The sequence below is a fragment of the Pieris rapae genome, chromosome 14, assembly GCF_905147795.1.
Source record: "Pieris rapae chromosome 14, ilPieRapa1.1, whole genome shotgun sequence".
NCBI lineage: Eukaryota > Metazoa > Arthropoda > Insecta > Lepidoptera > Pieridae > Pieris > Pieris rapae.
In genome coordinates, this window is record NC_059522.1 from 9,183,751 (window position 1) to 9,201,637 (window position 17,887).

General features: G+C 32.7%; 1 protein-coding gene across 3 annotated transcripts in view; it reads left to right on the forward strand.

Annotated features, from left to right (window-relative positions):
- LOC110995221 (BMP and activin membrane-bound inhibitor homolog) overlaps nt 1-17,529 on the forward strand; it is a 61,225-nt gene extending 43,696 nt beyond the window's left edge. Inside the window, exons 2-6 of one of the 3 annotated variants that reach the window (XR_006750636.1) lie at nt 3,818-3,986; nt 10,382-10,539; nt 13,978-14,149; nt 14,756-16,773; nt 16,993-17,529. Coding sequence is in view for 2 of the 3 variants with exons in the window: in XM_022262281.2 (XP_022117973.2) it covers nt 3,818-3,986; nt 10,382-10,539; nt 13,978-14,149; nt 14,756-14,915 (659 nt within the window). In the remaining variant the exon portion in view is untranslated. Of the gene's footprint in view, nt 1-3,817; nt 3,987-10,381; nt 10,540-13,977; nt 14,150-14,755 lie in introns of all 3 variants that reach the window. The other 2 variants (XM_022262282.2, XM_022262281.2) reach the window with 2 other exon arrangements.
- Nucleotides 17,530-17,887: the final 358 nt, after the last annotated feature.

A 17,887-nucleotide genomic window follows, 5' to 3' on the forward strand; every position in this document is an offset into this window, starting at 1 on the left:
GTTTTGACTTTTATTAAGCTTGTTTGATACCAAACAGGTCGTAAATAATCAGAATAATCGTCTGGTATGCAAAATTATTAAAGTTTTTACATAGATTTCAGAGAGAGAGATCAGCGCTCTCATCTTGTTCCACGTATGTTTTTTGTTGCATTTAAAACCTCTAGATTTTATGTAGACGTGTCGTAGTATCGTCTATACTAAACAATATACACAATCAATATTAGACAAAAATCTAATGTGCTTGAACATAACTGGTAACATTAAGTTCTATGTTACATATCCATCTCTCATATAGAATCATAATTGAATTCCCAATGTGTAGTGCAAAGAAATGGCCGCTTGATATCCTGGTCGTAGCTTGAAATTGAAAAGACAGCACACGATGCAATTTATCAGTTTCTTGTGATCTCATTTCTTGCGGACGATTCAATCTGGATTTATTCGAAGTCCGAAACGGATCCTTTGTATAATAAACACATCTTTGTTTAAAGATTTTTACTGGAGAAATAGTCTAATTGACTTATTGAACACTCAATAAAAAAACTTCATGCGAATCAAGTCGATACTCTTGTTAATTGCTTATTTATTTTTTCATATATTTTAACTTTCGTCCTTTTCTTATGTAATACAAATGACAAACAGTTTTTGTCGCGCACCACCCGATTTTGGAACCTGGAACTGTCTGTTGAAGTATTTTCGAACCATTTATACTTAGGGTGGTTGATGAAAAGCATCAATTCTTGAAAGGCCGGCAAGGCACTTGTGCGCCTTCTGGCAATGTAAGCCTCCTAATAAAAAATAATAACTTGGACGTTATGTAAATAAAAATCAGAGGCTCATTAGAATAATCAATCGAAATACAAAATCATTAGACATACAATTAGCGTTATCCGAGCCTACATTAGACGAACATCATTAAGTCGGCTTTACAATCAATTTCGTGTAAAAAACAATCATGGCGCACCGAAGGATATAAAAACAAAAGCCCGACATGTTATTTGGAATTGATAAATAGCCCGAGTGAGACCAAGCGAGACGGGACAGAGAGGGAGCAACTACTGAGTTCGGTTTGGGATAAAACATGAGATACAGTAAGTGCTCCTTATCCGAGCTTCGTTTTTTATTGACATAGTTGTTTATGACAGTAATGGTCCTTATATTTGTGGTTTCACGCCGCATTTGCATCGCTTCACGGATTAATGCTGGAACGGCGAGGCACGTGGGTTTGACATTTAGGTATTCCAACTTTAATTTTTGTTCTCCTTTGTGCGATTTAAGTGCACAGCTAATTGAAGAGTCAAGTTGGCGTCGATAGATGACGGTGATCCCAAAGCTTTCCTTGCTCAACGAATATTTATCTCAATATTGTATATTGCTACCAATTTTTTTATTTGTAATTATTATATTAAGAATATTGCAAATACTATATATTTGTGTGTTGCATACAGTTCTGATTAAATAGATTTTAAATGAGGCAAATCTCGGCTCTTTGTTTAGCGGTTGTTCATAGTGAAAGGGCTAACGCTGAAATTAAAAAAGGCTTTGTTAGTTTGATTTCGCTAGTAATATTCAAAAATATGTAGTCTAAATATCGCATAGTAATTGAACAAGCGAATTCTTACCTTAACATACATAAATAGATGTAAGTTTACTTAGGCTATTGTTTTTAAATATTTTAATAATAACCACAGACTCAGGGATTATATAATATATAAATTAGGCATTTCAATAATTACGATTTTTTAATACAATAGATTGGAAATGTGCAATTGCTCATGTGATGTTTAGTGATACCACCATGGACACTAAAGCTAGAGGGCTCGCGAGTACGTTGCCGGACTTTTAAGATTTGGTAGACTCTCTTTTTGGGGGACCCTAAGTTGAGATTGGACAATAATTTATACGTTACCTCAAATCTTTATTTTGTTTAATATCAGATTTTATTATTATAATTGAAATCTCAGGCCAAGTTTATGGATACGTTCTTTGAAAACATGTACATTTATTTGTAAAAAAATAATACGTCAGAACCTCAGTTATGACCATATAACATTCTCGATTAATTAAAGATAGACAACACTTTTTCAGCGTTTCCAATGAACTTGAACAAGTTCGCTTCGATTATTTATTTGTGGCACGTCCTGACAGACTTCATCAGAAGAAATTCTTAACTTCTTGTCTCTTAGTTAAGGATCGCCATGTGATTAGAGCGATTTCGGATATCTACACTAAATATACCTATATAATTATAATTTGTACCAGAATTAACTGTTAACTGCCAAACTTAGTTGTATTATTTTCAAAACTCTTATATACAATTTAGTTTAAGATTATATTGATTAAATCAATGTTTTTTTTATATTGTAAATAAAATTTTGCTTTGTAAAGAGATTGTGCCTGAGTCGCGTTCATGAGTTAAAGTTTTTAATTTATTAGTGAGTGATTACTTCTACAGCGCGTCTGGAGAAATTTTTATGGCAATTGTGTACCTACTGATGTACAAAGAACACGGTTAGGTCAACGACCTTTATCACTAGACTAGACGTTCGAATGGGTCTCGAATGACAAGGAGTTTTCGTGGGGGCCGAAGCACGGCACATATTAATAAAACATATTTTTAACTACCTACAATAATATATTAATTATCCGATGATTCGATAAGATTCCATTGAGGTTTCTCGTCAGGGGGGGTCCGGTTTACTAAGACCCAAAGCAAATAAAGCGGCCGTCCAAAATTAATTTTGTTTTGTTTCACCGTCTGAAGTCGAAGCATTTACATTGAATGCTCGGGGCCCGTTCTCAGGATATTTATGTTGGGACTCTCGGTGTATGACGTGCGCATTATTCATATATGGAATATATTTGCTGGTTCATCGCCTTGAAGGTTCACTTTTTCACAATTTTTATAATGATTCACTCGTGTTGCGTTTGTATCTATGTATTCTTTCATTTTTTTAATTTGTATTGTTCTTGAGATTGGTTCATACCCAGGCTGTACCTAGCCTGGGTATGAACCAATCTCAAGGCTAGACTTGGTGAAAATCGTAAGGAAACTAAGATGCCTGAATGCATCACCTACTTAATTAAGAAAAAAATATTACGAAATCTGGAGCCAAAAACTACAGGTTGGAGCGATATATTTAAAATAAATAAAAGTATAGAAATATAAAACAAAAGTATGAGATTATTTATAATTTGAATCTAAATTAATTATTAATAAAACTAATTTATATTAATCTTAGTGCTCCCTACTAGCCTGTGTTGAAGTACTTGAAACAAGAGAAACGGTATTTGAAATTGGAATTTTATTGAAATTCACACGCGTACTAAAATAGTTGATGGTGAATCATAGCCATCAAAGTTTACGAGTCACGGGCGCCGCGCCGTCGACAAACTTGATTGGATCACTGTATTTCCTATTGCAACGACAGTTTCCTGCAATGAAATGTTTATAAATGAATAAAATTTTACGACTAACCTAAAATACGATGGACTAATTCGCTCGAGTTTCATAATTTGAAACTGCCAAAGTTCTAGTTGTATTTAGTTTATGTACTTTGAAAGGGGCTGCAATTATTACTCCATGTTCCACATGACATCTTAAGTAATTAATAATAAGGAAATAAATTAAAAACAAAGACTCGTCCTCTATCAGCAGGAGGCATGGTGAAATAGGAGCACGCACTTGCATTCTTGTGGTAACAACACGTAAATACATAGTCGAAATAATTAGCATATAGTGATGAAATAAGAATCTATTCTTAGACCCTTGAAAGTAATATTGAAATGTTTTCTAAAGAATATAATTTGTTTTCAGATCCGAAGGTGGCTAAAGACAGGGAAGGTGTTAGATGCTACTGCAATACAGCCCAGTGTGTTGGTACAGGATACATGTGCCGGTCTAGGAAGGGTGGAGGCTGTTATAGTGAACTTCCACCTCGAAGACATCACTCAAAGCATGGTTGTCTTCATCATTTAGCTGAAAGGTATGCATAGCGTCACTATTTATAATGTTCAGAAGCAGTAGATTATCAGCCTGACACAAATCTATTGATACACAGCCAGTTAATTTCCCGCCCAATAACATTGGTCTTTGGTTTTTAATGTGATATAAATGTCGTAGCCAACAAGCTTAATTAGCCGTTCAATTATTAGCCTAGCCTTTTAAGTAAACAGCGCTGTTTAACTAGCGTGAAAGATATTCAGCCGTAGCGTTTGTTACAACATTTTAAAAACTGGCTGGCTAATGCTTAGGCCATTCGTACGATAGAGTCATTATCTTGCAGAAATAATAAATCAATAGATGAAACATACGACATGAAAAATATTTCTTTTAAAATTAAATTGCTTAAGTCAATTTCACATTATTATTGTTACTCTCCATTGTACTTGTGGTTTTGTATGAAACTTTGGAAAACACCATCAAAGTTGTGGTTTGCCGCCACCATATTGACAGTTTGAAGAGTTTCGTTTCGAGTTTGAGTGGCAGAAAGTGGAACTAAATTTAAATAAACAGTCAACAGGCTAGGCGAGTAATGAAACGTCATCGATCCAAGTAAGCCCAACTGCTTGATTAACTGGCTGAAGATCTTTCAGACCGCTAGTTAAAAGCGCCGATTAGTTTAACTTCTAGGCTGTTAATTGAACGGCTAATTAAGCTAGTTGGCTGCGACATAGACAACACTGTCTAATAAAAAAGTGTGACATTAAATAATTATAATTTATTTGCAAGAATATGGTATTAAAATGGTACAATCTTAACTTCGTATATTATACCACACATAGTATCTGCTTCTGGAATTTGATCAAATGAAGTGCTTAGATTTTATCATTACTAATTACAGAGATTGGCAATTAGAATATTAGCGACACAAAAATGAGTTTTTAAACCCCAAACGACTTGTAAGCTTGTAGATCTTAATCAGCAATCAGTTGGATTTGTTCATTTTATTGTTTTCAAAGGATAAAATAAATCTACATTTATCAAACATTTGTGGTTGCTTAGATAGGTTCTTGTATAATCGATGTGTATGTGTGTGAAAAATTTCATATTTTCTTATGAAGCATTTTTATGTTTATAAATACATATTTGAATAAAACTTAAAAAAGCTCGAAACAGGTCGTATTGTAATTAACATTTTTAACATTAATAATTAATTAAGTTCCTATTACTGTTAGTTTAATTACTGTAATTAAGGTATTAAAACCAGAGTAGCACAAATTTTATTTCCGCCACCATGGCGTATTTATTTTATTGGCTTTCTGCTGATAGATAAATTGCGTCGGAAAATGTAAATAGACCTATGTTTTTATTAAACCAAAGCTGAAATGCATTGATCAAACAATAAATGCAACAGGTGTATATGGGGCTCGCCTCATTTTAGGTACTCTGATACTCAAAGAACTGGGTGAGTTGTACCCACTAAAATCACCTCGGGTAGTACAAACTACTACATCAAAGAGCGCCGGGGTCGCTTTCGTATTCCCGTGGGACTTCAGTGGTATAGCAATAGTACCATGATAATATAAATTTCAGTCAGATGTAGTAAGTCTAAAATTTGGTCCCTGTGGGGTGTACCGGCCCAAGACTCTCTACTCCAAAGGAAACGGAATCGAAGTTAATATTTGAGCAGTTTATTATTTTTAGCCTGCTCTGTGGCCGCTCCAGTGTTTTTTAAGGTAGTGCTTTAGTAACTTCTCTATGTACAACGCTCATGCTTCAAGCGTAAAAATCTCAATAAATTCATATGGATGGAGTATTTAAAACATTGTTTTATAGTTCTCACAGTAAAAATATCTATAGTAAACCAGTCTCTTGATTTGTTGATTTTCATCAGAAAATTAATTATTTCTTTGTTGCATACTTGCATCGTCATCCATCAATATCGCTTATCATCCTTCAGATGTTCAACTAAATATACCATACTATCTTCAATCAATTTGTCTTCGGTCTTTTCGATTGCTCTATAGCGGTTTCAACATCATATTTATGAAACGATTAATATTTCTTATTTGGCTTTTATAGATGACGTCGTGAGGTCATTCGTTTTGTGTGTATGTTTACACACAGAAGTAATAAAACATATATTAAATGTAAGCTTTCCCGCTAGAGAGGGTACAACGTTAAAAGAATAATTAATTAAAGAAGTAATGTAATGAATAGTTGAAAAACGGATAAATTAAGGCGTATTTTTTTTATATGACAGGGCCAAACTGTCAGTAGGCTTCCCTGATGTAAAGTGATAACGCCGCCCTTAGAACTCACATTGCCGGAGAGCTCGCAAGTGCGCTGTCGGTCTTTTAATAATTGGGACTTTTCCATAATATGTCATACTGAAACGCCTATCAATGTACTAATAGTTGTATTATAGTTGTTGCATAATTAATAGATCTTGGAACAACCGGCGTCTTCTTTGTTAAATAATTACTTATTATTATTTAGCATTGAGAGTGTCTATGGGCGGCGGTATCACTTAACATCAGGTGAGCCTCCTGCCCGTTTGCCCCCTGTACTATAAAAAAAATACCATCAAAAGGTAGGTATAAGATAGGCATTTATCAATGCTTTTCTTAAAATTGATCAGTCGCAATCGAATTACAAAGAGTCATATAACATAAGTTTAATAAATAGAAACAAAAAACTTACGCCTATTTAGCGATCTTAAATTGGTCCTAACTATTTTACAATTTCTCCTCATACCTGGCCCATTCTTCATTCGTGTTCGCTCATGATCAACTTTTTGCTTGATTATCTTATTCGGATCGGGCCCAAAGAACTGGTTCCATTTGGTTTTATTTGTTTTAAATTTTTGCTCGTTTTTGGCAATCGTCCGCCGTTCATTATCTACATGAACGATCGGCCCGCTTCGTTAAGAATTTGATTACTAAAATTGTTTGTTTTAAATTTATCATGCTTTTTATTTATAATGCATTTAATATGTAAATATAGAGACGGATATTTGAGAAGCATGGTTTGAGAATATCGTCAAGTTACTTCTTGAAGGTTAGTAATACGTCAGTATTTTAGAAAAGATAGTTTTGAAAATATACTATAGATATAGCATTTTGTATGATGTAGTAACCTTCAATAAATAAATAAATATACTTATATATTAATTGTGATTCATTAACCTTAGGATTGGCTTTTGCGTTTTTGTTGATTTTGATAATAACTTTTTTATATTAGTTTAGTTTAATTAGTGTTACATATTTATTTAATTATGTATGCACTTATTGTAGATTACAGTGTAGGCGTTTATTCGACCATACTAGGGTTGGTAGAAATCGTATGTTTGATGTGTATGTTTAAGGTTACGAAGTGTAAATAAATAAATATTCTGATCTCACACACACAAAATACATGTTTCATGGTTCTTTGGCCTTGCCTAAGAGTAGGTAGAGTTAAAACACAGTACGGATAATTAAATTCTTGATATAAATAGTTTCTATTTTTGTTTGTAGGTACCATGCCTACTTGATTTCGCTAGTATTGTCTGCGTGTTGTGATCTGCGCTTATCATATTTTTGTTAATATGTCAATTTCCTTATATCATGTCGTTGTCCTTTGCGTTACGCAAAGTTTTGCGTTAATTTAAGAATTACGTTTTATTTAATTTTGCTATATTGTTTCTCCTATCAAAGAACACCATAAACGCTTTGACTAGATTATATTCTGCCATTTCTAATCAAGTCGTTTTTGTAAGTACTCTTAGAAATCTAAAATTCAATAACTGATGTTTAAGAAATAATTCTAATAAAGCGTCTCTTTTCATCACAGCGTAATCACAGTTTAAGAGAAAGAGACAAATCTCTTTAAAATGGACGCTCGTAATTGTTTTAACGCGTAGTTATTTGAACGTCTATTTATTTAAATAAATGACTGCACTTCGTTCATTAAACTTGTAATGCAATTTATTGACGGGTTGACTAGTAAAATGGCCGATTGCATCTTTGTCCTCGTTTCTGAGATAAGGGAGACGGAGTTGAGTCAAAGGCCGGCAGATAGCTCGGCCACTGAACTGAATAATCTAAACATGTATGCATATTAGTACAAGGAAATATTTTGCTATCTATCATTCTAAGTAATAAAGAGAACGATTTTCCAACGAACAAACAAAATCTACCGGACAATTCAATTCATTTTCATTTAAATTTATATTTTTTTCTTGAACTGCATTACATACTGTTGGTGTTTCTTTATCGTTGTTTCTCATTAGGGTTGCCTGGAAGAAATCGCTTGTAAGCGAAAAGGCCGCCCTTTGCCTTATATAAGATAAATAAATAAATACATACTTCTACACATGAACATAGTGTCATACATTATACAACACCAGATCTGTTTCACAATGTATGGTTAAAGTACCAAAAAGCTGTGCAACACATAAATTACATATTCGGAATATAAAAGATTTTTTTTCCACTTCAGTTCTTTAAAGTCCACTAGTATTAGTTCTTTGTCTTGGATTAGTTAATAAAACCAAGTCTAAACATATGGAGCATAGATATTATTTGTTGATCATAACTTAGGATTGAACTTGTTTATTTACATAAGAATCGGGGATTATGTTAATTCGATGGAGACATTTTAAAGTAACACCAGAAGCTTGGGAGGTTATTGTGATTATAATTCTTTACGGTTTCAAGACGTTTGGTACTTTTTGCATTGTATTTTATATGCCCACTTCGGTATTCATATTAAAATCAACTACAATTTATTCATCACAATTTTCCTCGACATTTATTATTTACATTTGAACCAAATGTAATTTATACAAAATACGGTGTATAATTTAGGATTCGTTATTTAAAATGTATCTGAATAAAGGCTATTATTATTATTATTTAAAAAGTATCCCTTAAGACTCACGACTTGTTATAAGTTAAGCTTGTGGTGTTTGAGGGGGGATTACAGTATCATCCAAAGACTTATTCGTAAAAGATTCAGATTACTTAACGAAGAGTTATATGGTACATTCTAGACATAAATTTTTTTAACATTTTTGAGGCCTTAGATATATGCATATCCATATAAGAGATACATTTCTACCAATAACATTGTGACACGATATTTATTATGACATATATGTAATATATTGTATTATTTGACGAGTGATAGTCAAACTATCCAGATACAATCTCACAAGTCATATAAAAATTACGCTAGCCGAATTGGATTTCGTATCTACTAAAGCCTTATTACGTATCAAGGCATGACTCGGAGATTACTAAGACATACACCAACACGCAAACATCCATTCACACACTCACACATTCACTCATACTTAATATCTTGACTTCTGCTTGATTGCATTAGTTGTAACACTAAAACTACTTTTATATTATTTTTAACTGCTTTAAAAATCCTAGATATGTTATATGTATGAGCTATATTATTGTTACAATAAAACTCGTCAGTAAATAGTATGCATAATATTACCACTTGCATATTGGGACATTGTCTACAATAATAGTTTCTTAAACAGTTCACGGTGAGGTGTGAAAAGAAAGAATAGGCTTTCATATCATTTAAATATATATAATAAACGACACATAATATCTTTTATAATATATTAATTTCGCATCTCTAATTGACGCCCACCATATTCTTGGACTAAAAGCATAAAGTTAATTTGAATATTGACATTTCTCGTGGGAACCTCGCGGGACATTTTAATCAAATATTTCGAGAAGTTTGGGACGATTTAGATAAATCGTTTAATAGCTAATCGGTTGCGTGTTTTGAATATTATAGGCTTGTTAGACAAGTGCTTTTAGTCAAAGATTTTGGGGAATTTGGGCTTTGGATGAAATTTCGCGTTTGTTGCTTTTTTTATGTAAAACATTTTCTGCTTCTCATGATTTTGCGTGTAATATTTTTTATTTGTATCATTAATCTATTAGTTTAACTAAGTTTTCTTCGTAAAATCTTACAAGTTTTATTTGAATTTATTACAAAGGAAACTTTGTCATACATGCATATTCTTTTATCCATTTCTACTATTTTATGAGTGAATAGTTAAATGGTTATTAAATATGAAAAAATACAAATATATAACCGCACAAGTTAAAAAAAATGTTCCATAATTAATTTTTAAGAGTATTGTAAAAAAATTATTGTGAGATTTGCAAAGTTAAACACAATTTGTATTCTGCGTAGGCGAGCTGAGACTTTGAGTTATTGTTGAAGAACGTTTATTGTGTATTTAAAATCCTTATATAGCCTTGTTTAAATAACCCGACAATTCCCCTACTAAATCGTATTGGGCATAGGACGGTTCTGTATATGTTATTTTCCTGAAAATATAACATATGGTGCTGTGTTTAATCTTTTATTATACTTAATTACTAGCATATTCTAAATTTTATATTTAAACCTTTTCAGAGAAGAAGATGCATTGGCACACTGCCAGAACGCTCCCTCATCAGGAGGTCCACCTCCACGGGAGTACTCCTTGCTTCTCTGCTGCTTCAAGGATCTCTGCAATCACGAAGACAGCCCGCTGGCCAGAGCCCGGCTAAACTTAACCGCCACTGATTCAGGTATGGATAAACATTATTTATTCAAAACTCTATAACCTGATTAGGTAGATATCTGTTTCTGTTATATAATGATAAAAATATCAAGATACAGGCGAACATAAACAGGGGGATGAAATAGGAGAAGGGTATGTAGAAAAATATATAGACATGATAGCAGAAAGCGAATGGAGATAGAGAGCCTTGGATGCAAAAAATTGTAAAAAGCCTTTCTTTTCATCTACCCTGGAAGAGGATCCGATCAATACTTAAGGAAGTTAGGATAACGAGTAAAAATTAAAAAAATATACTATCATTTGTAAAGATTGGAAATGAATGTGCTGTGTTATTAGTTAGATGCCTGGCACACATCATCGACTGGGTCTAAGGCTGTCACGTTCTACTTCGGTTCGAAGACCAAAAACATGTACGGTTGTAGCGTCACTGAAGTATTTTTTTATTTTTTATAAATAATCTTAAATAGTAGAAGTTAGTGTGGTGGAAACACAAACTGGACACAGTAATTATATTGTAAATATACTTAGTTGCAATAGTATATGTTTGAGATTAGACGGCTCGTTCAAACTTTAATTTCATCGGTTTTAACTGACTGCAAAAAGGTTATCAGTTTGACCTATATGTGATATGGTTGGAATTGGATTATGCCCTTAGGCCATCCTGGGGAAGATTTCGTCCACAAACTATCGTGATCATCATTTTATTTGAACCAGATTTTTTTCTCGATAAAAATTTATATAGGGACGGTTTAGTATACATGTGTTTGCTGAATTATATTCCCACATCTGAAACATATGTTCAATGATATATGTCTGTTTTCCTCGAACAAAGATATTATTGTAGCGGTTCCCTTATCTAATGTAAACTGTGAGTCAGGCGATGTGACATGAATATCTTAGCATTTTACATAATATATAAAATATTTCCGCGACTTTGCTTGGAAGCGTCGCTTTCCTTATTGTTGTATATTACTGTAAACTCGTGTCAGTTTTCAAGATAACTCCTTTGAAACGGATTTACCCATTTGTATGATTTTGGTTCTGCAATTGATTTGCCATTAAAAATATATCCTGCAATATCTGTGTCTGACCAACAACGTCAATATATGAAACTTCTACTCACTTTTTTATTTATTTATTTCGTATACCCTACAGCTAACATAACTTACATACAAAAATATATACAAAAAGTTTTATATATTTACAAAAGGAAAATATCAATAAAATACATTGAATACGAAACAAATAACAACTAATTCGATCTGCTGTGAGTGTATGTGAAGTGTGCTCATGATGGAGTTGATTTAGAGCTTTAGATATTCTTAATACTCCTTTTAAGCATATTCCGCGATATATAAGTATTAGTAAGTTTTAGTAGTAAACGTACAGAGAACAAAACGATTATATGTGTTATAGTAATTTCAAATTCAAATCACAAACTAGAATTTGAGACCTTTGTCTCGAATTATGGGCTAGTAATACACTTATTATACACTTATTCTGAGATTTATGAATTACTAGCAGACTCGGTCAAGCATTGCTGTGGCTAAGGTTTTTGTTATATTACATAGTACTAAACTATTCAAAGTAATCGTTACGAGAACTTATGTGAAACGTTGGTACTTTTAGCACAGCGCCATCTGTTAGAATTGTATCAATTAATAAAGAAATATTGCGGGTATAATTTGAGATGTAAGCTTATTCTTACTTATTTGTTTGCTATAAGATAATTATTTAATCACAAGCCACGATACTTTATAATGTAATAAAACCAGAAGTTTGCTTTTTCGACACAAACATTATAATACAATATTATAAAAATATAGCGTAAATTTATTTTTTTGTAACCATATTTCAATACACGAAAGAAACGAGCCATGTAATGGCTTAGCAGAAATTAATTTGAATAGTGCAATTATTATGCGAATGATAGCTTATTAAGAATGCAATTCATGCATTCGATATAATAATTTTGTTCCGGCTAACGCACTCATGATAGCGATACTTTCTTGGTATCTTATTGTGTCTACATAGTAAGAGTGTCCTATTTCCGATTTCTATTGTGTTATGATTTCCTGTAGGTACCTTGAAATCCCTTGTACTACCATCAATAATATCAATAAAACAATTGTTTTATTCATATATAGAGGAAAATTTGTATTTCTCTTATGTAGGCTATCAAACTTCTACATCGCTATAAAAACTTTTTTGATTTCCGACATATCGCGGACAGGCCGCCTTTTTTGTATATATTAAACGTATTTCAAAAATCAGACAGTTACATCCGTATCAAAGGCTTTATTAATTTCAGGGACACGCCGCCTACTTGTTTATTTTAAACATTGAACCTTTTTCAAAAATTTAACTGCTATATAAGGCTTTATTCATTTTCAAAATAGCCGGGAAACATATTTATCTTTTTTTCGAATGTTTTCATTAAATCCGTTTTACATACATTCAGAATAAAGAAATGATTTTGTCAAGAATTTGTATTTATCGTTCTCATATCGCTTCCGTGTTGATAACATTGTTAAGAATAACAAACAACCTTCGTGTGATATTTGTTAACGCACTTGACTTTTGACTTTATATCAGTGCAAAATTGGGTTCGAAGTTCATTCTGATAGTGTAATCATGGAAAAGTCACTGCGTCTCGGTTATACATTTATCGATAAATTTTTAAATAGTTAAGTTAACCGTCTATTGTGAATATAATTGGGATTTATTAATGCTTATATTTTTTATCATTAATAATAATATATCGTTTATTTGAAGAAAGTACATTTAAATTGATTAATTATAAAAACACTCAATCAGTCATATGGCATATTAATAATCAAAATGTCATACTAATAAGAACAGTTGAGTTATCCATAGTTGGCGTCAAAACTTATAAATACTGTACCGCAATATAAAGTCACCTTTGCTTTAAAAATTATATTAATTCAGTAATTAACGGCAGCATTTAATTAAAATAAATATTCGTAAGATTCTGTGAAAGCGACATAAGTCATAATATGACTTAAATTACTAAATAGGCGTGCCAAGTATACTTATTACTATATTATTGACACAAAATCTGAGAAATAGGATTTTATTACATACATGTAAAAACTTGGGACAGCGATTTTCCACTTAGTTGAAAAATGACCCTATATTGATTTCCAACGGATAAAGATAAACTTACTTTAATTAAAAACAAAGAAACATTATTTGCCTGATCTCTGCTCAACTCAATTATGTCTTAAGCAGTTTAAACTGGTCGATTGGTCAAAGGAAATAAACACTACACTCTGGCATTGAGAGTGTCCATGGGCGGCGGTATCACTTAACATCAGGTTTGCCCCCTGTGTTATTAAAAAAATACTAGCTATTCTTCGTGTGATATACAATCCGCATCATTATTTAATTGGACTTCGAAGGTACTAATAAAATATATTTTCAGAAGGCAACGCGGTTGCGAGTGAAAGAGGCGCCAGTTACAACGGCGAGGTGTGGTTCAAAGCTGCGACTATAGCGGTGCCTGTTTGTGGAGCTCTCATACTATTCCTTCTGGTGGCTGTAGCTGTCAGGCTACTGAGGGCTGACGCGCTTCTACACGCTGATAGAAAACTTAGGTATGTTTTGAATGGTACATATATCCAGATAAGATCCATTTTAATGAACGGTATCTCCGTAAAATATATAAAAGTTTGGGAGGTGAGAATGTGATGTAAAAGACAGGACGAAACCTTTTGCTTTTCCATTTGACAAATGAATCACTATGACGCTTTATTTCTCAAGTCAACGGGTGATGTTTTTTTTTGGTTGCAATGTTCTTGTTAGTGAAATAGATGAGATACGCAGAAAAGTAGTTAAATCAGAAAGTTCATTGAATCTCTAGACAGTTAATTGAAGATCGGTATTCAATAAAGTCACTAGTATTTTTGATTTATTGATATAAATAAAGCAGCGTCGAAAAGGTTTAACTACACGAAGAGTTACTGTTGAAAAGCTGCCTGTCAGAATAAATTGCGTTACTTGCTCAATCAGTTTCTTTCTTTCAAATCAGGCTTACCACACCGTTTAACTGCCCCTCATCTACCCCTTTTTATCACAGCGTAAACACCATTTGACAGAAAGAAAGTTTCATTACGGGTTCTTAAAATTCTTGTATTTAAAGAAAATATCAGTTCAATTTTCCGTTTTAATGCTACAACTAATAATATTAATTATATTTTCAGAGGTGGGTACATAACACCACCGCAGCACAGCACAGAAGACGTCAAGAAAGTGTGGGTGGGGAACTCCGCGCCACTCCTAGTCGCTCCCGGGGGGTGTTTAGTCGCCGTAGAGCGGGCACAACTAGTCGACGTGCCACAACTCTGTGATATTCAACGATAGACTGTAATGAAATCTCTCTGCCGGTTGAAATGACGCTGAGAAGTTTGACAAATTGATCTTAATCTCTAGAGTACCCTCAGTTGACAAATAGTGGTACCATCACCAAAAATAATTGTCGTTATATAATATTGTTAAGGCTCATGTCATGTGATCAATTCTATACACATTGGCCCGATAAGTATTAAAAAATGTGTGTTGAAAGTTATACTTCTATGGCCTAGCAAGGTAAATAGATTTTCAAAAATGTTTTTTTTTCGCCTTATTCTGCGTTTGTAGAAAAAACTACGCTAATAACAGAAAGAACTAAATTATCGACTATAGCTAACTTCAGGGTGTCGGTTTTATGTGACGGTGTGTGTGCGCATCGTTAAAATTTACTGTCATCATTTTTCCATAACGCTCCAAAACTAAAATGTTGACTATAGCGAACTTCAGGGTGTCGGTTTTTTGTGACGGTTTGCGCATCGTAAAAATTTACTCACGTCATTCTTCCCTAATGCGCCAAAAGAAGTATAACTTCAAACATAAATATCTTTTATACAAATATTGTCTTCACTCGTTTGATAGCAAATTAGTTTAGTATTTAGAAGGTTTTCTTTCGACGGATTCTCCATATAATTAGTTCAAAATATCTCAAGTTTTTCATACGAAAATCTGTTTACTTTTCTATTACGTCGAAAATCGACAATCGCGTGACTATATGAGCCATACAATACAATCGTCTGTATTAATATTGGATCTAATTAAATTGATCTCATTGTGACGTCATTTCACACCGGCTTGTATACCAAATCTACCAATGTATATTTTGTTATTTTAAGCTATTTGTTCCTTGTAAATGTAAAATAGTTTTAGGAAATTTTGATGGATTTACATTATCGAATTTTACTGTCCATTGCGATACTATGACATTTATGTAACTGTCAATCCAAATCCAACCATTTGACTTTCATGAATTTGCCTCGATTTGAAAATCGTTAAATGGCGTCCTATTTGACACAAAAATCGTGAATTATCGCGGTACTTTTGCTTTATTTAAATGATTTATTTAATGGCGAGGAACAAGAAACTTTATAGGGACACAATTCAAATAAATCTTTTATGAACAACATTTGTTGAAATGATAACCGATTTAAAGTTACTTCACTAAACTAAAATCTGGTTCTAATGTTAAACCATTTTTTTTTGTATGAAGTTTAACTTATAACGCAGTTTCAAAGAACTGTTGAATATGTTTTAGCAATTTATAGTCAAGGAAATCATTATTTTAATTAGGACTTATAAAAAAGCACTATTGCAAGTCAAAACTACAGTAACTAAGTTATAAAGATATTTAAAAAAATTACTTTAGTTGTCCCTTCCAAAAGATTTCATGTGGAGAAGAATGCAAGAAACTCCATACTTAGTCTATTAAATAGTTTTTGCAATATTTTGTATACATAAATTTTTATAATTATATCTAAAGACTTTTGGATGTACCTTTCAAATCTGGACTATAGATAATATATCTGACATATAACTAGTCGTAATATACGGTTTATCACAAATTACCGTCAGAATATGTATATAAATAATATTTTAAATAGAGATCAAATTATATTTTCAATAAAAATATGTATAAGTGAGATTAACGCTTAAATAGTTCTGCAATTCAATAGGCAATCAAAAGCCTATACAACAGTCACATGAAACAAAGGTATTAATAATTATGTAGCTTTCGCTAAAGCAGTGTTGGCCTAGTGGCTTTAGTGTGCGACTCTTATTCTTGGGGTCGTAGGGTCGATTCCCGGTTGTAGCAATGGACTTTCTGTTTATGTGCAGATTTAACTCATCGTCTAACAGATTATAATTGGAAAAAGTTATAATCTTAACCGACCCAGAAAAGTAGCAGTGCTCCTTTAAGACTGGCAGCATTTCCTCGTATTTAACGTATAAGTATCGCAAGAAACCATAATAAAAGTAATCAGTAATAAATTGCATAGTAATAATAATAATAATTAATAAATAGAGGACTACACCGGTAATATTCTACCAGATACCAACTGAAATCCTGTGCGTTGGAACCCCACGGTCCAAGTGTCTACTCCAAAGGGAACTTCATCTGCGGAAGCAGATAAATACATGTGAAAATAAATAGACTTTACTAATGTAATGTATAATCTCACTTATACATAGTTAAGTTCGATTTAGATGGAGAGAGTTTTGTTTTACAAGAACATGTCTAATGCGGCCTTAATAGAATATATTTGAATATAAAAAAACTTGACAATATCATTATAATATTTTTTTAAACTTTCTCTATGTAAATATCGCTTTAATATCATTTTAGACTGCGTCGGTATTCTATAACTTCCAAATGGAATTTTTAGTGCATTTTCAATTCTCTCTAGCGTTGGGATCGCGTGGTATCAATCCCGATTTAAGTCGTTATTGGGAGTTATATAGTGCTGATACTGGATATGATAAATGTAAGCACTCGTGTATTTGTTTGTATATTCGTTAACCAGTTGTAATGAACACTAAGCTTCCCTGCGGTGCCTTATAATATAGGTGCAAAATACTCTTGTAAATATGATGTATAAATATTGAGAATAAATTGAAATTATTTTATTAACATGTGTTTTTTTTACTTTAAAATATTAATTCTATATATGTAATCCCCGTCCCCATTGAATTACATTTTTTAATGAAGTGAAAATGCGCAGGCCAGCATGGGGCTGGATTTACACTCAAATTCCTCTGATATTCAAAGATCTGGTATGCTTTAAAAACACCTCACACGCCCTTAAGATAGGCCCTCGGCAGGCATTCTACCCAAGGATCTTGAATAGCTAATTTGTCTCATTTTATCATAGTGTAATAAGAATTTGACTGAAAGACACGAAAGAGTACTTCAGTTTAGCTATGTTAGCCATTAAACTTCAGCGTCCAAATCATATCCCTGAAATTGAATCGATCGCAGGCCATCCACC